This window comes from Eurosta solidaginis, chromosome 5 (assembly GCF_040869045.1).
Source record: "Eurosta solidaginis isolate ZX-2024a chromosome 5, ASM4086904v1, whole genome shotgun sequence".
Taxonomy (NCBI): Eukaryota; Metazoa; Arthropoda; class Insecta; order Diptera; family Tephritidae; genus Eurosta; species Eurosta solidaginis.
In genome coordinates, this window is record NC_090323.1 from 252,511,686 (window position 1) to 252,535,567 (window position 23,882).

The 23,882-nt window shown below is 36.2% G+C and overlaps 5 protein-coding genes across 7 annotated transcripts; 2 read left to right on the forward strand and 3 right to left on the reverse strand.

Moving 5' to 3' along the window:
• Positions 1–436: 436 nt before the first annotated feature.
• LOC137253227 (beta-1,3-galactosyltransferase 5-like) lies at positions 437–10,140 on the reverse strand. The gene is made up of 4 exons (XM_067789791.1): positions 9,403–10,140; positions 7,481–7,637; positions 7,262–7,409; positions 437–5,798 (listed from the first exon to the last, which is right to left on the reverse strand). The coding sequence occupies exons 1-4, from the start codon at positions 9,743–9,745 to the stop codon at positions 4,977–4,979; spliced, it is 1,470 nt and encodes a 489-aa protein (XP_067645892.1). The 5' UTR covers positions 9,746–10,140; the 3' UTR covers positions 437–4,976.
• Positions 712–15,361, forward strand: LOC137253225 (acetyl-coenzyme A transporter 1). 3 transcript variants are annotated; one of them, XM_067789788.1, is made up of 3 exons: positions 712–902; positions 12,836–14,291; positions 14,353–15,361. In XM_067789788.1, the coding sequence occupies exons 1-3, from the start codon at positions 889–891 to the stop codon at positions 14,548–14,550; spliced, it is 1,668 nt and encodes a 555-aa protein (XP_067645889.1). In that variant the 5' UTR covers positions 712–888; the 3' UTR covers positions 14,551–15,361. The 3 variants fall into 3 exon arrangements, with proteins under 3 accessions (XP_067645889.1, XP_067645891.1, XP_067645890.1); XM_067789790.1 differs by lacking the exon at positions 712–902 and adding an exon at positions 12,486–12,774 and having other exon boundaries at positions 12,832–14,291; XM_067789789.1 differs by lacking the exon at positions 712–902 and adding an exon at positions 12,486–12,774.
• Positions 15,362–16,656: 1,295 nt separating this feature from the next.
• hoip (NHP2-like protein 1 hoip) lies at positions 16,657–17,292 on the reverse strand. The gene is made up of 2 exons (XM_067789792.1): positions 17,173–17,292; positions 16,657–17,113 (listed from the first exon to the last, which is right to left on the reverse strand). Exons 1-2 carry the CDS (start codon positions 17,173–17,175, stop codon positions 16,733–16,735), a joined length of 384 nt encoding a protein of 127 aa, XP_067645893.1. The 5' UTR covers positions 17,176–17,292; the 3' UTR covers positions 16,657–16,732.
• Positions 17,293–19,396: 2,104 nt separating this feature from the next.
• On the forward strand, positions 19,397–22,712 carry LOC137253229 (DNA repair and recombination protein RAD54B-like). The gene is made up of 3 exons (XM_067789794.1): positions 19,397–22,243; positions 22,306–22,404; positions 22,458–22,712. The coding sequence occupies exons 1-3, from the start codon at positions 19,586–19,588 to the stop codon at positions 22,524–22,526; spliced, it is 2,826 nt and encodes a 941-aa protein (XP_067645895.1). The 5' UTR covers positions 19,397–19,585; the 3' UTR covers positions 22,527–22,712.
• On the reverse strand, positions 22,448–23,318 carry Pfdn4 (prefoldin subunit 4). The gene is made up of 3 exons (XM_067789795.1): positions 23,160–23,318; positions 22,845–23,063; positions 22,448–22,794 (listed from the first exon to the last, which is right to left on the reverse strand). The coding sequence occupies exons 1-3, from the start codon at positions 23,202–23,204 to the stop codon at positions 22,645–22,647; spliced, it is 414 nt and encodes a 137-aa protein (XP_067645896.1). The 5' UTR covers positions 23,205–23,318; the 3' UTR covers positions 22,448–22,644.
• Between the last annotated feature and the right edge of the window lie 564 nt (positions 23,319–23,882).

Genomic DNA, 23,882 nt, shown 5'->3' on the forward strand with positions numbered 1-23,882 from the left:
AATGGAAAAATGATAAAAAGACATGTAGACCAAATACGGAAGTCACACGCGGGGCCCGATAAAGCAACACCGGAAGTGAATCATCATCAAACGAGGGTTGCAGCTAAAGAGAACCGCACAGCTGCATCGGGTATAGTAGAAAACCACGAAGCAGTCGAAACACCCATAGAATCACCACAAAATATATCATTGGGATCAGAAGAATATTTGGAAGGGTTCTCTACTCCCAACACTACAATAATACAGGACGATACACCGCCATCGCATTCAATACCAGCCCGGCAGGCGACACCGGAAAGAGATCCGGAACTAAGCGAGACGCCGGCAGCCCCTCGGCGGTCGACCAGACAAAGGAAACCGAGAGTTCCATTCTCACCTTAACTCCTGCAAAGGAAGGAAAAATGTTATGTATGAAACGAAGTGGTAACGCCACACACTGAATTAATTTACTATCATTTTGGCAACTCTGTTTTTGCTTATTCTTTTTTGTTTTTTTTATTCCTTAGTATTAACTCAACACATTTTATATTGAAATGTTCATATTCACTCATGTTAAATAAACTTAGTAAATATACATACACAAAAGGTTCTACCATTGTGGATAAGACAAGTGTGATAACTTCTGCACAGACGTCAAAATTACAAAAAGAACAGATCGCCTAATTTTTAATTGAATCTCTTGGTCTCATTCTGTATCTTTTTCTACCACCCGCTGAAGATAGCCGGCCCTATTCGCCGCCAATTCGATAAAAAGTATCCATCTTGAACATTCTGTCAGGCAGTTGACGGATATCACACTTGTTTTATCCACAATGGGTTCTGATAATTATGTCAGAACTCTGTAACTAAGTTTAAAACCTATTTTAGTTTTACTTTGATTATGCGCCAATGAGTTTTCGAAGGTGAGTAATAAATAAATAAATAACTAGAATGAAATTTAAAAATAACTTAGTTTATCATAAGGATAAGTGTGTATACCTATATTTAGTAAGAAGGAAAAAAAAATTGACTCAAAACGTGCGTAGGTACTGTAATCAATCAGTATGACGAAATATTTTGTGCTTCAATAAAAAGTGCGGCAAAATTAATATAAAATTGTATTAATCACAGGACCAGAAATCAGCCAATTAGCAGATAAGAATTTTTGGAACGGATTATAAAGTAAAAATAATAATTCGTTTGGTCTTATCATGCGTCATCAACTACTGTTTGCTATTCAAAGAGGTGACAGTTGCCTAAGTACTTTTTAAGGTTCGATAAAATGATTTACAAGTCAACATTAGAAATAATATCAGAAATATAACCGTCATTTTCCAGAGTAGTAACGTATTTTCACATACATACATAATATTATCTTATATGCACATTAGGGTGACTTAAAATCATTTTTTATTTTATTAGAGAAAAATAAAATCAACTATTAAACGGTCTCTAATCTCATGAATTGGAAAATAAGGTATTTATTATTAACAGCTAAGTATTGTATAAAGCCACACAAAATTGTTGCTAAGAGGTTATTGAACTGTACTATAGGCGCCAATCCAGCACTCGATTTTTGCCCAAACCAATTTTTATAAACAGATGAGAAAATAGAATTAAAAAAGTAATTTCGTGGTTTTTCGAAGTTAGACTACACAACTTGGGTATGGGAAGTTCGAAATCGGAGCTTTCGTAATACATATACAGTAGAATCGAGAAAAAGTTAACTTGCGAAAAAGTTGATCGCTCGGCTAAGCCTGACTGAGCTTGAGCGTCCACGTCCCGCTCTAAAAAGTTAACTAACATAGTTAACTTTTCTGAGCTTTTTTTAAATTCAAAAGTTTGTTTGGCAATAAAAATAAAGTGCGGGTTTCCCTATTTCTGTGTTATTGTCAAAGGTGGGTGGTGTTAACGTTAGCATTGACGACATTTAAAATTGGAACGACGATCAAATTAGGGAAGATGGCGAAGATTGCAAAGTGCCCGATAATAATACATATGTCATTTCAACTGATATTGTAAACTGTCAAGTCAAACAGATCGATTTGAAAGGTCCAAAAAGTTAGTTTTTATTTCTTATAAAATGAAAATTGACCAAAACAATGAAGAATTGGACAGTGAAAATGAATACTAAATATTAAAGTGTATTTTTTTATTATTTTTTTACAAGCTTGGAAAATTGTTTGAAAAATAGTGAAAATGCTTAATTAGTAGTAGATTGTGTCTGATTCATAAAAAAAGCAAAAAAATGAATTGTTTAAATTGCTTACAAAAATGAATTGTTTACGTAAACAATTACATTACAATGTAAACAGTTTACAGGCCCAACCCTGGTATTAGACCAAAAATGTTTGTATTCTAAATGGTTTTTACTCCCTGTTTTTTGCATGTTTTTATTTTTGTTTTGTAGTTTCTCTTATTTAGTTCCTTTTTTCATATATATTTTTGCCTGTTTAGTACTTTTTTATTGTGCTTCTAAGAAAACAAAAACATTTTTTATCACCCTAATGAACCGTAGAATTAAAAAAAAAAAAAATGAAAAAGCGTAGCTCATTAGTGACGATTAAGTGCGAATTTCGCAAATTTGTCTGGAAATAATTATTCAGCAATACTGCGCTGAATACTTATTTTAAAATAAATCTATTTTTAATGAACATTTTAATCGTGACTACAGCGTACGTGTAGACACACAAAAAATGCATAAAATATGTATGTATACATACGAGCCTACACTTATAGCTAAATCAGGGAGGACTTCTTTGTTTTTTTTTATACAATTTAAATTAATGCGAAGCCTTAGAGCTTTTACAATATAATTTGACAACTTATATACAACAATTGTGGTGAAGCGAAATACAATAATAATTTATTTTTATTTATAACCGACTAATGTGTACATAAACGTATACGAAGTTTTTTATGGTGGTTGAAAAACGACTTAAATAAATAAAGATTAATTATATTAAACTACATGTATCTAATAGATATTTATTTGGGGCATTCCATGCCAACTCAACCCATCGATGAAAATTGTAGCATCGATTTCCCTGCAACTTAGACATCTTGTTAAAGCCGTGGATAAACCTTTTTTTAATTTTTTATTAATACTTTTAGTAGGGGGGAATTTGTTAATATTTTTTTCAGAAAAAAATACATAGGTGTAAAACTTTTTTACTAAAAAACGGGCAGTTTTGAAAATTCCTTTCCTAAGATTAGCTGGAATAAGAAATTTGAAAGATGTTCAAATTTTAGTGACAACAGTGATTTAAAATCAATCAGTACCATTGGGATGGAATGCCCCATTTATAAGCTAAGTTAACAAGGCATGCAATATGGTTGTGTTTTTAGAGAACTTTTTCTTGTTCATTTATTGGTGGTGTAACTTAAATCAAACATTTGACACCTGACATAAACATAAACATTAAGGTGGTCCTTAAAAATACAACCACAAAAGATATTGCATACAAAGTTTGGTCTCGATTGGAGATGATCAACCTATAAAGCGTCTCCAATCGGGACCATAATTTTTAATGTGATTCTTTCGTATATTCTATTATCGATTTCGCGCATTGGATAAAAAAAGTTACTTTGTTTTTCTTTTTAGTCCCAATAGAGAAACCCTGCCTACAGTAGATACCAACATTTATATGACACATCTTTGACCATGGTTATCCCTTTAAAGATGAGACTGAATAAAGGATGTTGATTTTATGTTTAAGGACCATTCCAATTAACACTTTTTTAAGCATTTAATACTTAAATTTATAATAATCGATATCCTTATTCGTTTCGGGACAACATTTTTTGTTGGTTTTTTATTTTTTGTCATTTTTTTCTTCAAGGACGAAAAAAATTTCGGACGTATATATTCGTTTTTATGAGGTTTTTATTCTAGCTTGTCAATTATTATTCGACTTTAGCTATATTTAGAGGGGTATCACAATGAAGCAGACTTCAGTATTTCATGTTTCATTCTACATGTGCTTCTTCGTGCCCCTAGTGATTATCCAAAAATGGGATCGAACCGGCACTTTCGTGAGAGAGCATGTTTAAATTTTGGACAGAACTAATTTTTCCACTCTCTCAATTCCATATTTTTTATTTCGAAGCTAATTTAACCCTAACTCAAAAAATATTAACTAAAAATAGTTATTTGCCTGAGAATTTAAAAATTTTTAGACAGTTTTTATATGGACCTATTTACACTCTTCGATGAATACCTAAGCACAAAAGTGCAAATTAAACAAAAGAACACAATTTTACGCCGAATAACTCTCTAACCTAGTTTAACCGTTAAGCGGCCACTAACATTTACTTTAATCAGACTTTTAGAAAATGAGGGAAAGAAACTGTCCTGAAAGTAATTGGTAAACTAATTACTCATACAAATTTCTTAAATCTACGCAATGCAAAATAAAATATATAGTCATTACGGATATGCCATTAACTAGTTTTTTTTTTTACTTTTTTACTTGTTCCACAAAAAAAAAACTTAAAAATCAGATTTGCATACGCCGTGCATATCGAAGGAAAATGTAAATTAAATAAATGATCCAAACTTTAAGTAAAGAGAAAAATTTGTAAAATAACTAAACGCTATTTGGTTTTTTCAAACGTGATTGATTTCAAAATTTTTGTGGTTTTTGTCAAATGTATAACTATTGGTACAACCGAAGTAAATTTGTTTTCAATTCACAAAAAAATGTCGAATGGCGTTTCAATCTACTTGGCACAACTTTGTTTTTGTGGAAAAATCGACTGACTCATTCGTTTCATTTTCAAAAAATTAAGCAACGTATGTGACGATGCAGGCCAGCTTTTCAAATCGAATTCGTCATAATTAAAACAACTAATATTATTTTAAATTGTATAAGAGGATAAGCTGCCGGACAGAAATTAGTGTTCAAAAATACGGCTTTTTATGGAGGGTCTAATAGACATTTATATACTCAACTCACATATAAGTCAGGTTTTTTTTTACTCTAATCCTATATATCTCAAACGCAACCGATTTGCTTACGCAAACGCCTTGTCATATATTTGGCAGGTGGTGCACAATACATACTCGTATTAGTTACATACAAATAAGCATCCAACATGCTATCATCCTTAACTTCGTGTTGTGTTATTGTACCACGAAAGCTACACCAATCTTTTGCACGCATATAATTAAAAAGTGAATTATGATGTCGTTGTAAATGTATTTTATCAGCACACATGCCAGTCAAATAAACATCTTCAATATGTATTAATGTTGTATTCAATGCTACATAATAGAGGCGTGCAACAACATCTGCCGACATAACATATGCTGCACCACTTAAATAAAGTGGATATTTATCACCAGGATACATATAATATGGCATATACCATTTATTACTCAGCACAGCAACTGGACGTGATGAACAAAATAAATGGCCACCCAAATAGTTTTTTGTACTATTTAAACGATTACCTGGTGATAACACACGATATGTGCGTGAATCATATAAATCGATTGTTTCGTTGTAAAGTGGTAATGTACCACCGAGTAGGTAATGCAAAAGATTTGGTATATTCAAAAATGTATCATCATCGGCTTTCACAAAGAATGCTGCACGCATTGGGCACCGATGGCACATCCATTTTAATGCCAATACTGATTTTAATGTTAAATTATTGTATGTATCAATAAAATTCTCTTGTATTATATCACCATATTGTTCTGATTCGTTACGTATAAGTGTTTGTGTTTCATTGTAGGAGTTGGCATCCGTAGGACGGCGGCCAAGTAGGAAGTATACTTTTACTGGCACGATGGCGGGTACAGTCGTTGTATCCTAAAGAAATAATTAAACAAAATTTATGTATATATTGAAGAAAAAAGACAATTTTATAATCATTTTTAGTAGAAAGTTTCTCATTGAAATGTACAGTTTTTAATCATAAATATATAACCTCCGAAGAGATTTTAAGCCGAGCTTCTCTTCCAATTTGAGTCGTGTTCCTTTTAATTTGCCTACAAATTGGTGGGACGGGACCTAATTCACTGCTACAAGAACAACAACGGGACCTACTTGTTTTATGCCGGCTCCGAACGACATCTGCAAGGCAGATGAGTTTTCACTGAGAGCTTTGCATGGCAGAAATACACTCCGAGTGCTTGCCAAACACTGCGGATGGGCGATCCCGCTTAGAAAAATGTTCTTCTAATTGAAAAACCTTGTTTCTAAAATTTTGAAGTTGCTTTGCCCGGGGGCGAGAGCCCAGGATCTTCGGTGTGGTAGGCGGAGCACGCTACTGACGCTACCATCACACTACGGCGGCCGCCGTTAATTATAATTTATTTAAATTTCGTTCTTTGCATACTTTTAGGCGTACAAAGCATCTCCCTTATACTCTGCAACAATTTTGGAATATTTGTATGTATATTTGTCTGGGATAAAGTGATTCCTACCTAAGCTTCAAAATAGTTTTGCCTTTTTAAGACAATACTTCTTGCTATGGCTAGTGGATGACTGCATTGAAATCCTTAATGAGCTGGGAGCTAAAAACAAGGTTTTGTTAGGATGGGTTCGCGGACATGCAGGTAATGAACATGCAGATTACCTTTCAAAGCAGGGTGCTATAGAAGCATTCTATGGTCCAGAGCCCTTTTGTGGACTCACAAAGCACACACCATGGAAACTATAAGTAACTGGGAAACAAAACAATTCAAACGTCACTGGATTGACTTCCCAGGGAAAAGACAGGCCAAACTGTTTATACTTCCGGCAACGAAAGTATCAGCCAAACTCATTAATCTAAGCAGGGAGGATCTAAGAACTCTCACTGGGTACTAAGAATTCATATGAGACACTGTGGTCTACGATATCACCTAAGTAAGTTAAATCTATCCGATACACAAATTTGTCATTTCTGTGAGCTGGAGGATGAAACGCCGGTTCACATTCTCTGCGAATGCGTCGCTCTGGCAAGGCAGATACTCTCCCATCTAGGTGGTGTGACTCTTAATCCCTATGTGATATGGAGTAAAAAGCCTGAAGATGTACTTAGATACATCAAAAGCCTTCACATACAAAATTAGGCTGAAAGGTCATGCACAATATATCTGCACAAAGGTCGCAGTGCTTCCAGGCCTAATAATATTAATGGCCATTCTAGGTTGGCGATGTGGTGGTAGCGTGCCCCCCTACCACACCCAAGGTCCGGGGTAAAGCAACATCAAATACTTTTGAAAAAATACCTGCTACCCCAAATGTACGTAGGCACATTTTAAAAATATTAGGATAGTAATACTCACACCATTTAATATATTTAAATATTCGCGATAATAGCGTATACGTTCGGGTGCCGGATCTAGATAGAGACCTTTGAAATCACTATGCAATTTTGAAAACATGACATAATTAAAGTGCGTTGTGTTCGCCCATGTCTCACGTATAGTTCGTCTAAAAATTGATTAAAAATATATAATCATTGCTAGTATCAATAATGCCAATAACATTGACATATACCTTACCTGATTGCAAAATTCTCTATACTGGAGCACACAACAACAAGCAAGAACACTTTACTGTTACATACTTCGTTGGGTTCTAAAATTGCCGTATTGTTATCTGGTAGCACATAATCGGCAATATTTCTTGACGTATTATAGCTCCAATCGAATAGTGCAGCTGAAAATAAATAAACATTTATTTATTTAAAGATGGACAAGATGCAGAAACTTTTCGAGGGTCAATTTGTTGTTGTTGTAGCAGTGCTACGCTCCATCAATAGGTGCCACCACTCACAAATTGTCATCAATATCCTCTAACGTGAGTCCAAGGAAACTTGCTGTTTCAAAAGGGGTGGACTAGAGTGAAAGGGGTATTAGAGGTGTTGGTTCCACATTGCAATTGCAAAGATGGTTGGTGTCATGTTGAATCAATTTGGTATTTTAGTCAACTTTTACGACAGGCTTACCTGTCCGCCGGTATATTCTAAGCCCCCTAACCTTCCGGGGCCTTGGGGAGGTTGCTTTGCTGTTTGTAGTTGTTGTTTTTTTGGTGCGATACGGTTTTTTGGAGTACTATCTATATTGATGGTCCTTTGTCGGATATATGTAGATCCGGTACGTTCCGGTAACACACCATTAAGGTACTAGCCCGACCATCTCGGGAACGATTTAATATGACTACATTGAACCTTCTAGTCCATTCCGCTCCCACTCCCTAGTTCCATGTACTTCGTCCGAGCCACACTCCTCTCTTCCCACAGAGTTTTGCATTTAGGGAGGCATCTAGCATTAAGGCTGCTTTTGGAAAAAATCTTTTAAGTACGACGTTTTAACTTAGCAACGTGAACTAAAAGTAGGAGATCGATAGTAAATAGCTTTTGATATAACTCCTCTCTCCGTAAGAGGTTTATGATTGGACACACAAAGTATTGCGCATGGCAATACTTCAACGTTATGAGTCCCTATTGCCTGAAGCAGTTAGACCTAGATTCCAAAAACAATCTACAATAGTTACTTACAAGTTCGTTCGAGTTAAACCTACCACTACAACACAAAAATATAAACTAATCACTAATCAAGGCACTCTAGAAAAAGAAGTACGTATACTTAAACTATGTACTTTTTTCTATCAAGCAGACACAGAACTTGAATAGTTGAAAGAAGATAAGATAACTGTCAGATTTCTTGAATATTCAATTTGCGATGAGTCGTACATACATACATAGCGATGAGAAGCTTAAGCCAAGCTTCCATTCCGAACAACAGGATGACGATTTAAGAAGGTAGTGAGTCACGCGAGCTTTGAAGTATATCAAAGCACTGAGGTTCTTGTGAAGTATGGGTCCAAAAGTTTCTAAGTGTTTTACAAGGTTTCTCTGGGTAGTCCATTAGAAATAAACCTAAGGAAAATGTGCTTAGGTTGACGAACCTACCGCTTACTGTCTCCCTATAGTCTTCAGGAAAAACCTGCAGCGCCCCTTTGGTGCACTGACCTTGTGTTTTAAATGCTTAAGCCCAGTTGTTTGGCGTGAGTTTAAATTACAGTTAAGTCTGAAGGTACCAATTTACAACAAGGTCGACAGCTAATACAAGTCAAAAATATCGGGAGAGATGTCAAGCGACGCTTCATGACCTCAGTATTAATAGGTAATCCAGGGGCGGAACATTTTTGAGTCATTCAAAAGATATTAACCAAAAACTAAAAAATTACCCTGATCCCTCCGCAACCAGAGGTGGGATCCATAAAATGTTAGCGCAAAACACCTTTCTACATTGTCCATATATCTTGGGACAGAGTTAAAATTTTTCTTTCCCGCCTTCGGAATATTAATACTGAGGCCAGGAAGCGTCGTTTGACACCTTTCTCTTGTTACAATTTATTACCAGTCCGAATAGAGTTTTCGCTCAAATAACATGAGCTTAGGTTTTTTAACTAAACTTACCTTGACGTGTTTGCATATTTGGATATAGCGGTATATATAGCATCAGTAGTAATATTGGTGCCAGCATAATGCAACACACCATTCGCGCTGTATGACGTAAACGACAACGTCGCCTGGAGGGCCTCAACATATCAAACACAGAACTTTTTAGTTTTACCGCTGAATCATTTACAGATTTTGTTGTTTCATTTATACGCCGTTCACCAAAACATATAACATCCTTGCAATCAACCGTGCCTAGCTCCAACTCAGTCTCACCATCTGAATTTGAAGATGAAGAGGTATAATTTTTTCTTTTCGTTTGTGGTAATAATAAACGCCGTTCATGTTGTCTTTGAACCATTTTTATGAGATCGGTGTATGAGCAATCAGCATATCACAGCTTTATTTTATAACCGTCTCGAAATGCTGGGTTATAACCTTGATTAAAGTGAACGCAATTTTATTGTGAAACTCCTGTTTCCTTTGTCTGCCGGTTTAGCTGCACCTTTGCCATCAGTCACGAGCAGTAAAAGCACGTTGTCGCTTACTCTACTCTCACCTCCCTCTGCTAAGGATTATGTATTCTTTAGCTGTGTATCATTCACTTTTTCACAAACTGGCACTATATCACACAATCATTACTATTCGAATTTAGAGCACATATCAACAAATACAGAACACCTTATTTTGCAAGTAAATATTTTTATTTATTAAACTTAACAAACACATGTAAAGTTATAACAGCTGCCTTCTTTTTTGGGGATTTGTATGTATTCATATGAATACAGCTGTTGGTTATTAAGATGTTTAAGCATATATGACCATTGTAAATTTTACCAAGTAGCGCAACTAACAGCTGATCGATGAAAATTCGCACATTCACGCGCACAGTTCACGACTCAGTTTCAAAACAAAACTTTAGATTATTTAATTCAAATTTTAAAGTGGGATAATCCTTACAAACTTATGCATACAGAATATATATGGCGTTTTTGTTGTTATAAAAACAATAGTTTTATTTATATTAAAGCTTTTGTCATTTTTTTTTTTAACTTCGAAAAATATCCGAACACCATTCCTTCATTATATGACATTCGACTGCCTAGTCCACTGCCTTCCACTCTATTCGCAGCATAACCTCTACTTAAGCTGCCAAACTATATAGTAAACAATGTATATGACACTATTTTTGCTTGGATTCCAAGCTAAAAAAAACTGACGAAACTTTATCGGAACTTCAAAACACAACAACAATTTCTATCATGAAAAAGCGAGACCACTACTCCCCAAAAATTAGTGAGTTTGACATTTCACCAAATTTGGTACACAAGCCTATCTGGACCCAAAATAGATTGGTATTGAAAATGAGCGAAATCGCTGATAACCACGCCCACTTTCTATATACATATACAACATTTTGGAAAACACAAAAAACCTGATTATTTAGTAAATAATACACCGAGAATATTAAAATTTGACATGGGGACTGATATTGAGACTCTTGATAAAAATTTGAAACATTTTTTTAAAATGGGCGTGGCACCACCCACTTGGGATAAAATCAATTTTACAAATATTATTAATCAAAAATCGTTAAATCGTAACAAAATTACGCAGAGGTTGCCTTTACTATAAGGAATGATTTGAAGAAAAATTAACGAAATAGGGTAAGGACCACTCCCACTTTTATATAAGATTTTTAAAAGGGTCGTGGATGAATAAAATAAGCTATATTTTTGCAAAAAAGATATTTATATCAATGGTATTTCATTTCCCAAGTGAATTCGTAACAATAAATGGGAAAAACTTCAAATTTTAAAAAATGGGCGTGGCCCTCTTTATGACTAAGCAATTTTTTGTTTCGGGAGCCATAACTCGAAGAGTTTTCTTGGCAGCCAGTGTACACTATTGTGACATTCAAAACTCATACGCACTTGCAGAATTACTTTTTTGTTTCCATGGCGTTTAATGAATATTTCCTCACTGACATAAGACTTTTACATTCAGCGCTCAATTCAGCAAAACAATGTGCACAATAATTTACAGAATCGCATGAAGTTTAAAGTGTAAATTATGTGTGCAAATGAGTTTTCAATGAGTGTCCATTTTTCAGTTTTTCACAGTTATGGAATTGATCCCCTGTTGTAGATTTTTTATCTCTTAACGAAAGCTAAAAATGCTCAACCATTCGTACAGGGCCGTACGAGAGCATTGATTGCTATCTGATACAAAATCTGATAGTACCGAAGAGGAGGAGATTGATAAGAGACAGTGTTTGTACTTTTTACGAAATGCATAGGTAATGTACCAACTTAGCGAATTTTAGAAAATTACTTTCTTTATTATAAGAATACATTAATACAATCCTTCAAAACAAACCCAAATAACCAATGAAAATGTAAAGAAGCAATTTTAAGTCACTATTAACTATCTGTGTTTTAAAGTGTACACAAGAAGTTGTGTAAACTTTGAAATTCTGATTCTGTAAAGCAAAACTGTGAACAAAAAAACTCACTGAAAAAAACTTTGTGAGTTATCTTTACAGCTAGTGTACACTATTGTGACATTCAAAACACCTACGCACCATACGCACTGTTGCAGATTAACTTTTTTCTTTTCATGGCGGTTGATCAACATTTTCTCACAGACATATGACTTACATTCAGCGCTCGTTCAGCAAAACAATGTGCACAATATTTTACAGAATCGCATGAAAATTTAAAGTGTAAATTTTGTGTGCAAATGAGTTTTTAATAAGTGTACATTTTTAAGTTTTTTATAGTTACGGAATTGACCCCCAGTATGTGCCGAATGAACACCATCACAAATCACAAACACAAGATTGGGCATTACGCATGTAAACAAAAGATCAGCTGTTTTTTATGGGCAATTTTTACGTCATTTTCCTTTAGCTCTTGTTTTTTTCTTTCTTTCATTCGCTCAAGCAGTCAAGTGTGACGTAGTTGCGCAGAACGAAGCAATTTTCAACTCGTGAATGCGTAATCTTTTAATTGATTTGTGATGGTGGAACACCAAGTTATGCTTGATTTATCGATAATCTTGAAAAATCGATAAAAACTGTATCAGCTGCTCAGCTGCAACAGTGACAAATTGGATTTGGTTTGTTGGGAATTTTGTATTTCTGGCTGTTGTCATTCCAGTTTTCGCATTAATTTATTGTATTAAATTATTTAAATTTACATATGTGAACACCATTTACAAAATTTTTTGGTCAGGTTGTATTGCATACACACCCGAGTTCAGTAAATTCGTAACTTGTTCATATTACCTGAATACCAACAAATACGGCATGTGGTGCAGTGAGAAAAAAATCTGAAGTACCCTGAAGTTACTGACGTGTCGCTGCGTTCTATCTTTTAACTTACAAACGTAAATATAAGAGGTTATATGATGTTAACCAATTTTAATTATGTCAACTCTTTTTATTTAGTAATATGACAGTGCGTCGGCGGCAAGACTCTAACGGAGTAGCAATAGATATGACGGACAGAAAACGTTTACTTATTGAAACGCCACCATCAGAATGCACTACGTCAAATGATGCAAATGGAGAACAAAATTTACGACCGGACATACGCGGCGATCGCGGAAATATCGCCTTATTATTCTTCCTCTATCTAATGCAAGGCATACCTTTGGGACTCATCGCAGCAATACCAATGTTACTGCAAAATCGTGGAGCTAGTTATAAGCAGCAAGCTGAGTTTTCAATTTCGATGTGGCCCTTTAGCATGAAACTGCTGTGGGCACCTATTGTTGACTCCATTTATGTGCGACGCTTCGGTAGACGAAAGTCATGGCTCGTACCATCACAGTACCTTATTGGCCTTTTTATGCTTTTCTTATCGTGGCATGTTGAACAGTGGTTGGGTGGTAATGGTGTTGAACCCAATGTACCCTTGCTGACAACGGTCTTTTTCGTACTCAACTTTTTGGCTGCTACACAAGATATTGCCGTTGATGGTTGGGCACTAACAATGCTAAAACGCTGTAATGTCGCATATGCCTCAACTTGCAATAGCGTGGGACAAACTGCTGGATATTGTCTTGGTTATGTTGTATTTATAGCACTTGAATCATCAGATTTTTGTAATAATTACTTACGTGTAGAGCCACTTGACCAAGGACTGGTAACATTGCCGGAATTTTTGTGGTTTTGGGGTGTATGCTTTTTGCTGAGCACTACTTTGGTTGCCATGCTCAAAAAGGAAAATGATGCACCTGATGCACATACAGCTGCACGTTATACCGAAGAACATGAATTAAATTTACATGAAAGTTACAAAATACTTTTCGACATGGTGCGTATGCGTCCGGTGCAAATTTTAGCGGCAATTTTGTTGACTGTTAAAGTGACTTTTGCTGCAGGCGATGCAGTAACTTCTTTAAAATTGATTGATGCAGGTGTGCCGAAAGAGAAATTGGCTTTGCTTGTGATACCAATTATACCATTACAGTTGATCTTACCAATAATAGTTAGTCGTTATACGCATGGACCACGTCCCATGGATATCTATGTAAAATCTATACCATATAGAATTATGTTCAGCTCAATAGGCGTCATCATTGTTTATTTTACGCCATATATGACCACAAAAGATCATGTACCAATTTATTATTATGTGCTGCTTGTCGTAAATTATGCATTTTATCAAGTGTTTTTATACAGCATGTTTGTTGCTGTAATGGCATTCTTTGCAAAAATTTCGGACCCAGCTGTAGGTGGTACCTACATGACATTCCTCAATACGCTTTCAAATTTAGGTGGAAATTGGCCAAACACTGTGGTTTTATGGTTGGTTGATGTACTCACATGGAAGGAGTGCGTACACTCCGACACAGCGATGGAAGTGAATAATAGTTGCCTGACAAAGGACCAAACGGCGGTAAGTGTAAAAATAACTCACTTAAAAAGAGATAATAATAATTTGGCTCCCATTTTTGCAGCAATGTGAAGCTGCTGGTGGGGTTTGTCAAATTATCTTCGATGGCTATTATATTGAATCTGTGCTATGTGCTATTTATGGTATTGTATGGTTACTCTGCGTGCGGCGTTGGATAAATTATTTACAAAGTTTGCCGACACGTAGTTGGTTGGTGGTGAAAAAACGGAAAACTAGCGGTGGTTCAAAGAAGGCGAGATAGCAATTAACTGTATGTCATGAGAAGGATGATAACAGCGATTTATGCAATTTGTTGGATCGCAATGAAGTGGAGGCGGAGGAGCTAAATGGGCAACTAAAATATGAGCATCACAATGAAGACATTTTACTGATGTGAGCAAGCATTTGCGTGCGAATGCCTTTTGATTTAGTATTTAAAATAGCATAGTAAATAGTTGTTCATAAGAATATCCATGATATGTGCTGTTATTTGTGAGACAAATGTACTGCAATTGCATTATACGAACTTTTATTTTACTATTGGGCCGTTCACAAGAGTGTCGTATTCATGTAAAATTTTAATATTTGAGTTACATATTTCAATATTAAATTTGATTATAGCATAGCGCATACAAGCGAATGTGAATTGCCTATATTGACTGCTGAGTTGAATATCACCGTCTCGACTGCCGTTTCGAAAACGCCCTATCTCAGAAAAAGTTTGAACAACGCTCTATTTCAGAATTTGTTTCAAAAACGCCCTATTTCAGATGTTTCAAAAAGCCACTATCTGAGCTCAAATTCAATAAATTTTACATAAGGTGCGGTGTTTATAAAAACAATTCTGATATAGGGCATTCTTCAATCAAATTCTGTAGTAGGGCGGTTTCGAATGAAATTGTGAAATGAGGCGTTATCCAAACGTTTTCTTAGGTAGGGCAGTCGAGATAGGGTGATATTCCACTCAGCAGTCGATATGTTCTGTTAATAGTCTTAAGTTATTGTTCAGTAAAAAAAATTAATTGTGGCTTAAAAACACGCTATTAACCAACTAAAGCATATAAGCGGCTGAAGTATTTTTTTTTTTTTTCTTAACGAACAACCGCCTCTGTATAGATACCAAAATTTTAAGGAAGTGTTTGTAAGCAAATATAAAAAACACATCGCTATAAGTTAACAAAAAATTGTTTCAAATGATAATATTAAAGGATGGCTTTCTTTTATCCTATCGCATATTCGCGTTTAAAATAGGGTACCAAATATTCGTGAAATTTAATGTGTTAATCTACTATTTAATAAACGACAGCTCAACTTGTGTGCTATGCAGGTTTCGATATCGTTTTCGACTGAGACGTCGGCTTTTATTTACATTTTATCGTTTACCGGTTACGACTTTTTTTGAGCTCCAGTTGCGGATCGGATATGATTGTTTCTACTTTCGATGCTGATTGCAGTTCCTTTTTTTGTCAGAGTTTGATTTAGGTTCGGTTCCGGTTTCTGTCCAAGATCTTCATTAGCGATTTCACTTCGGTGTCTGTTTCAGATTTGGATCAGCACTCGGCTGCGGTTTTGATTCAGTTTGGTTCGAGATTGGTCTGTTTTTTGTTCTTTTTGTCTCGGTTCCAGATTCATATCCAGATTCGACTTCGTCTCCGATTGCCGTCCCGACATCAGTTCCTTTCCTTCCCTTAAATCTTGGCTCCGCTTTGCTTCCGTATTTGCTTATGGTCTGCTCTCTTCCATTCCATTTTCTTTGCTCTCCTTAGACACTTTTCCTTTTCTTTCTTCCGTTACCGTGATTATTACCATAAGCTTCGATATCGTCAAAATTATGCCGCGTTTTTTCCTCCCTTTCTACTTTTTCATATTGTTTAAGCTGCAAAAACAAAAAAATCCTCTGCGACTGACAAGTCATAAGATATATTGGAAAAGATGTATGGCCGGCCAAAAAATCTTCCCCTTTCAGCACTAGTTATAGCAGTAAGTTCCAATCCTTACGGAGATGGTCGGGCTTGTATTTTAATGGTGCTTATTACCGAAACGTACCGGATATTTATCCGGTGAAGGACCATCAACATCGATAACACTACCCAAAAATCTTCAGAGCAAGAGTTCGCTCCAACAATTTGCCTTATTTCTACCGTAACAGCACTTTGAATGCCCTATTGAAAATACTTAGGCGGTTTAGGCTGCACAAAACATATGCTATTTCTGTCTCAAATAGATCTTTCGCAGCTGGTTACTTCAGCAAAGAAAGTTCTTTTACAGTACAGTATATTTTGACTATTAACAACCAGTACACATTCTTACCTTGCTATTAATCCCGCGAACTTACTATAGTCTCATATCACATGACATTAGCAGGTACTTATTGAAATTCAAAAATTTTTGTATTTATGTATTGTATATCCTTGGAATATTTTTTCACTGTAATATATATCTCTTTATACTAGAAGTCTTTCGATTTCATGTTGAATTGATTGAATTTGTGATTTTAATTGTGATCCATCATTTGTTGTTACCGAACAAGCAACAATTGGTCGTGATACACCACACGCGCGTCCCAATGCTTGCTTAGAGCGTACAAATACATATGGAACGTTTTTGTCTTCGCACAAAAGTGGCAAATGTAGTAAAATTTCAATGGGTTCCGTATCAGCAGCTAAAACAATTATATCGGAAAGACCACGATTGAGTGTTTTGGTGGCTTCATTTGCTCCTTTGCGCAATTGATTATAGTTTAATGCTTGTTGCAACAAATTCATTATCTTCGCTGTGAGCTGTGCATCGGCAAGCGGGAATGCTTTGGGGCTCACTTCTTCGGTCTGTGAATTATTTTTATTTTGTTATAAAAGTCGGAACGTGTTATATATTAATCGCTTACCATTTCGCTTAGGTTGAGTTAATTATTATTTAAATAAAAAAATGGTTATATTTAACGCAACCTCTCGGCTTGGTGCTTCACTGAGGGTAGAAGAAAATAAATTAAGTCGAAAATTAGATACATTGTTTACTATATAGTTTGGCAGCTTAAGTAGAGGTTATCTTGCGAATAGAGTGGAAGGCAGTGGACTAGGCAGTCGAATGTCATATAATGAAGGAATGGTGTTCGGAGATTTTTCAAAGTTAAAAAAAAAAAATGATAAAGGCTTTAATATAAATAAAACTATTGTTTTAATAACAACAAAAACGCCATATATATTCTGTATACATAAATTTGTAAGGATTATCTCACTTTAAAATTTGAATTAAATAATCTAAAGTTTTGTTTTGAAATTGAGTCGAGAACTGTTCGTGTGAATGTGCGAATTTTCACCGATCAGCTGTTAGTTGCGCTACTTGGTAAAATTTACAATGATTAGATAGAACAAACAAATAAGTCAAAACACGTGTAGGGTTACCATCTCTTCACAAGTAAATTGAGTTTCTCCGTTACAACGAGGAGAGATCCGATCCAGATCCCGATAGAAATTGTTGCTGTTGTAGCGATAAGGACACTTCCCGATCTTGGGTGGTTGGATTTTATATAAGGTGCCACGATTTCCAAACTTTTGTGGATTTTTAGGGGTAGAAGGGGTCCTAAAAATCACAAAATTATCATCCCCAACTCTAGGAAACTCTTAGTTTATGAACTATAAGCTTTTTAATTTCCAAATTTAGTAAAATTTCAACTTAAGTCCGGCACTTACAATTCGGGTCGCACATGTCGAGACGCGTATTTGCGTCAAGATTCAGAATCCGAAAGCAGAAACTATATTTTTCATCTCGTTTAAAAGTTATTCGCGGAAAATCCGTCGGTACTAGTGTCGCTTTTTTCGTTGTTGCAGTTAAACAAACGAAAACATATGAAGGTGGTGAATAGTGTTGCCAGCTCCGCAACAATATCTTTTTATGATGGTGGAATATTCTAAGGTGGTGGCACGTCGACATAAATGCAAACAAACAAGCACTATCAATGTATTTTGTTTTTGTAATTCTCCCACCCCTAGATCCACGAGGAGTTCCGGGTCGCCAGAGCCTCGGCTGTTAATGAAACAGGATTCACCACGGACAGGTGAGGTTGACGATTGGCTTGGAGAAGCTATATTTTGCGCTGGTAACACCTTGAGAAGGGTTGCGCTACACAACCCCTTGAATCTATTTGGTATTTTAGTCGCCTCTCACGACAGGCATACCTCTACCAAGGGTATATTCTACCCTCATTACCCGCGGGGGGGGGGGGGGGGGTAGTGCTTTATAGAGAACAGAGCGATAAAGGAAATGTCAAAATTGCTCTACTCTACTAATTTTTACACAAGAAATATATACAACATTTTTCTTGAGCCCTATCTTATGATATGGATACTGTGCTTTAGGAAAACTTTACCTGGGTTTGGGGATCAGATTATATATGCGCGAAGCATTTTTTTTTAAATTGTGTCTGAGTTTACAACGAAATCCTGCAAAAAACAACAACCACTTGAAAATTTGCAACAATATCTTTTGACACAGATAAAATACCCGAGCGGGTTAGGGGATAAGAATATACCCGAGGTATGTATGCCTGTCGTAAGAGGCGACTAAAATACCAGATTCAAGGGGATGTGTAGCGCAACCTTTCAGGGTGCCAGCGCAATATATAGCTTCTCCAAACCCAATTGTCAACCTCACCTACACGCGGCGAATCCTGTTTCAATAACAGACGACGCTCTGGCGACCCCAAGCTCATCATGTAACTTGGGGGTAGGGAGGGAGGGAATGGCCTGAAGGTTTAACGCGGCCACATACCGAGATGGTCGGGCTGGCACCTTAATGGTGCTATGGTACCGGAGCGTACCGGATTTGTATCCGGCAAAGGACCATCACATCGATAACACTCCCCAAAGCCTTCGCGGAGAAACCTTATCGCTACAACAACAACAACAACAACACAGATAAAATGTTCAATTTTGACTTCCTGAATCTTAAATCAGACGTCATAACGCGCGTTTTAGTGCCCCCATCGACAGTGTTTGTTAAGAAATGGGGTAGTGCACCGTTTTGTAAAAGTTACATTTTCAAATTCAGCGGCTTTCGGCTTCGAAAGGGTTAAGCAGTGGTGCAATCTGCAACATGATAGCTCTGTTAAATTACCTCTGTCAATTATGTACCTATGTAAATTCTGTTAAATTTTTCTTTCGCCGTTTATTGTTGACATTTCACAACTTTTCTATTGTCATTTCACAACTTTGTAAATATTTTGACAACCCGCTTATTACAAAACTTTCAAATTATTTAAAAAAATTTAACTATTTTCTTATCAACTTCAAGTTTAAATAATGCGTCGATCTTGTGCACCTTCAATGCTAAAAGCGCGAGAGGTCGAAAAACGCAGAAAGATTGACAAATTGTTTGAAAATACTGAACAAAGAGAAGATGAGGTGAGCTCAACCACTTGGGGTAATGACAACTGGGGCACATCGAGAAAGGAAGGCGTTCAGCAGGGAATATCAACCAAGGATAACAATCAAAACAGCGAATTTTTCAACTCCAAGGTCATTTTTAATGTTGTATGGCGTGAAATAACTAAGAAGAAGCATAAAACATGGGATGGTGACGGTTTGTTGGAAGTACACATTGATCCGCCTCGGGCACTGCTAAAGGACTCCAGCGGAAAGTACATGGGATGTAATAGTAAATTTAAGATAGATGAATTAGAGGAAGGTTATCAGATGGTTGTTGGTGGTAAAGAAATTGAATTATTGGAACAAATTACGCATCGAAATGAGTACTTCGCCATGCGAAAAAGGCAATTGGAACATCGTTGGGGTACTGACGAAGAATACACTAGCGGCAGGACGACGGAAAATTTGAAAGTGTCTACATTATACCAAGCGCCCTATAAAATAAAGAATGGTGAAGAGCTGAGTGATGGCGCTTCAAGCTCAAAAACAAGTGCGATTGAAAAGCATAATATAGTTGAAGCACGAAGCAGTGTAATGGCTTGTAGATGTATATATAATGTTGTGTGGCGCGAGATGAGCACGAAAAAGAACAAGATATGGAATGGCGATGGCACTTTTGAGGTCAGCAACAACAGAGGTGTGCTACGAGATGAAAATGGACGTGAAATGGGTGAGCTTGAAAATGTGAATACAACAGACATGAAAGTGGGTGTGCTTATAGCGCTGGCGGATAAAGAGTTCGAGATACTGGATAGCAGTGTCGATGGTGAAACAGAAACGTCAATGAAAATAAAGCAAAATGTGAAAAAGATTAAAATAGAAAGCAGCCCAGCAACTAAAGAACTATTTTTATTACCAGCACCACCGCCAGAGCATATAGCCGCATTGGACGCTGATAGCCCGCCAATAAAACCTGTTGCAGTTTCACACAAGCTTGCTCTACACTTGAGACCGCATCAACGTGATGGTGTGGCCTTTCTATACAAATGCATTATGGGCTTTGTAAATCCTCAGTATACTGGTTGCATACTCGCTGATGAAATGGGTTTGGGTAAAACTTTGCAATGTATTGCCCTAGCGCATACGCTTTTAAAAGGTGGACCATATGGCGGAGAACGCATATTACAACGTGTTCTCATTGTGACACCCAGTACGCTTGCACGCAACTGGGAAAATGAGATCAACAAATGGTTGAAGACGGAACGTATGTATGCATATGTTGTTGGAGCGAAACACAAGTTGAGTGCTTATACCAAGCAACAGCATATGCCATTTGTAATTGTTTCGTATGAAAGTTTACTAGCACATACTGCAGACTTCCAACGCTTAAAATTTGATATGCTTATATGCGATGAAGGACATCGCCTCAAAAACCAAACAACTAAAATTGTGAATGCATTGCGTGAGCTTAATATACGACGGCGTATAATTATTACCGGCACACCAGTACAAAATGATTTGCGTGAATTTTATGCTTTGGCAAATTTTGTAAATCCTGGCATATTTGGCACGACGCAAGAATTTCATTTATGTTACGAATTGCCACTGCAGCAGGCACAGTGTCCTGATGCCGACGAGGAAGTGAAGAGTTTCGCGGCACAAAGTATGGACGAGCTTGCTGGCATATCAGATTGCTTTGTGTTACGACGCTTACAAAATGTTAATGGGCAATATTTGACGCGTAAATATGAATATATCTGCTTTGTACAACCGTCTGAGTTACAACAGTTTATGATGCAAACTGCGCTTCATTTGTATGCAGAACGTAAGGAAACTATTTTCAAGGATTTAACAGCGCTCCAAATAATTACTGTACTAAAGAAAATTTGTAATCATCCTTCGTTAATTGCGCGCACCAAAACACCAAATTTGCTAACACGCCACTTAGAGCGTGCTCTACCCGATTGTTCAGAGATGGGGCCTTTCGACTCCGCGAAATTGAAGTTGGTACAGCATTTTCTTGTGACCTTAACTACTTTGAACAGTCGTGAGAAATGCGTGCTTGTTTCAAATCACACTAAAACTCTTAATATGTTACAGGGCTTATGTGATTTTTTAAACATAAAATGTGTACGTTTAGAAGGGTCCACAAGTTTGAACGAAAGAAATGCGAATGTGGATAAATTTAATAATGCTGAAGATGAGACGCTTATATTCTTGCTAAGCGCTAAGGCCGGTGGTGTGGGTCTTAACTTAATAGGGGCATCACGTCTAATATTATTCGATCAAGATTGGAATCCTGCAACAGACGCGCAAGCACTGTCACGCATTTGGCGTGAGGGTCAACAGAAGGATGTTCATATTTATCGTTTAGTGACAGCAGGTTGTATTGAGGAGAAAATATTTCAAAGGCAGATAGCGAAAATTTCTCTAGGTGATTGTGTGATAAAAAATATGGGCAGAGCTGATAGCAAAGACGATACCATGAAATTCTCAGTAGAAGAGTTATTGGATTTATTTCGGTTGCAGGACGATTATTCAGTATGCCAAACGCACGAAAGTTTAAATTGCGGTTGTGATGGAGATGGGGAGGTAAGTGTTTTGTGTATATTAAATTTGTAGGAATATGGTTCTTTCAATGCTTTTTTTTATAGAACTTGTTGCCTTCAAACATAGCTTCGAGTGCCAGAGAAATTAACGAACTTATGAATTGGAGACACTATAAGCCACCATTTAATACTGCGCTATTAGAGGTAGGATCTCTATATATTATATGGTTATATATCTCTTAATTGGTTATTTTCAGTTAGCGTGCATGGACAAAGCCACCGATAATCTCATCTATATTTTTGCAAATCAGACTGACTTTAATTAATTTAATAGTTACTGCTTATGGTGTAAGTTCTTTGAAGTTGTTATAAATTTATGATGAACACAAAATTTAAATTAGGTTGGTTTTTTTTTTAATATGCTCCCAAAACAAATGCGTGTAATTATTCTTCACTTTCCAGCGATATATTGCTACCGAATCGTTGATATAAATGTGATTTCAATTCATTCATTTCGGCTTTGATTTCATTTGCTTTCACCTCAACTTCAGCGATTTCCTTCAAGGTTTGTTCTTTAACTGTCGCCAAAAGTTCCTAAAAAATAGGCATTTTTAATTTTTCATTTAAATACACAAATCTTTTACCTGTGTTTTTTCTAGTTTGTGTGTGAGAAAAACTTCACCAATAAGGAATGGTATCTCTTCGTATTCATCGAAGAGTTCAATCTCGTCCAACGCTTCTTCGACACTCTTCAAGTCATTCTTTTTCATATCTAATTCCATTTTGAGATCGTCCATGCGTGCATTATGCTTTGCGAAACGATTTATTTTTTGTTGATCTTCGAAAGAAATGTGCACATCGTCCTATTTAAAATATTTGTTTATATGTATTAAAAAATGTGTGGTGCTAGTGAGGTTAGTTTTGCCATTCCGCTGCAATTAATATTAAGTTGAATTTACCGCTTGGAACACTTTATTATTGCCTGCTGCAACTTTGGCTGCCATTTTAAGTTGCAAATATTTTATAAAAAGTGATTTTATCTCTAATTTACCCCACACCAGCGATAAACAATCAAGCAGAAATGACAGTTCGTTGAGATGTGTTATATAAGCATATGGCAAACAGTGTTGCCAGAAAAAAAATTTCTTTGGGGCTAGAATCTACACCTTTTCCAGTTTAAGTTCAGAAAAATTGCAATTCAAGTTCAGAATTTTCATTTCTAGTTCAGAAAATTACAATTCAAGTTCAGAAAATTATAAGAAGTGTGTTATTTTTTAAAAGTTATTCCAATTCATACTACGTAATGTAATACTTATATGTTATTTGCGGAACTGTTGATGCTTCGTTGACAATGGTGGCTTGGATATACAGTACCCCAAGTTTTCTCCAGGCCGTGTACATCCCGAGCTACGAAATCCAACTGAGTATAACTCTTTGCAACAAGTGCATGAAGATGCTCCGGCCATGAAAGAACTTGGAAAGTAAGTAGGAGAGTGGAGGAGGAGACCACCACAGAGTTGAGAAAGGCAGGTGGAGCAAGACTTGATATGTGCACACAGTACCTATACATTACTTGCGGGATTGTGGACGATCCGTTGATTTTTTTTTTAAATTAAATTTATTTATTTAAAGTCGACGCAAACACAAAGCGGTTGACTAAATTATTGTAATGGACAGATATA

Bases quoted from the DNA above. Each gene is read 5' to 3' on its own strand.
- LOC137253227 (XM_067789791.1), bottom strand. From the start codon at position 9,745: ATGGTTCAAAGACAACATGAACGGCGTTTATTATTACCACAAACGAAA. The intron at 7,410-7,480 runs GTAAGGTATATG...ATCAATTTTTAG, and splicing joins ATAGAGAATTTTGCAATCAG to ACGAACTATACGTGAGACAT. The intron at 5,799-7,261 runs GTGAGTATTACT...TTATTTCTTTAG, and splicing joins ATTTAAATATATTAAATGGT to GATACAACGACTGTACCCGC.
- Pfdn4 (XM_067789795.1), bottom strand. From the start codon at position 23,204: ATGGCAGCCAAAGTTGCAGCAGGCAATAATAAAGTGTTCCAAGCG. The intron at 23,064-23,159 runs GTAAATTCAACT...TATTTTAAATAG, and splicing joins ATAATAAAGTGTTCCAAGCG to GACGATGTGCACATTTCTTT. The intron at 22,795-22,844 runs GTAAAAGATTTG...CCTATTTTTTAG, and splicing joins ACAAACTAGAAAAAACACAG to GAACTTTTGGCGACAGTTAA.
- LOC137253225 (XM_067789788.1), top strand. The intron at 14,292-14,352 runs GTAAGTGTAAAA...CCATTTTTGCAG, and splicing joins TGACAAAGGACCAAACGGCG to CAATGTGAAGCTGCTGGTGG.
- LOC137253229 (XM_067789794.1), top strand. From the start codon at position 19,586: ATGCGTCGATCTTGTGCACCTTCAATGCTAAAAGCGCGAGAGGTCGAA. The intron at 22,244-22,305 runs GTAAGTGTTTTG...TTTTTTTTATAG, and splicing joins GTTGTGATGGAGATGGGGAG to AACTTGTTGCCTTCAAACAT. The intron at 22,405-22,457 runs GTAGGATCTCTA...GGTTATTTTCAG, and splicing joins TTAATACTGCGCTATTAGAG to TTAGCGTGCATGGACAAAGC.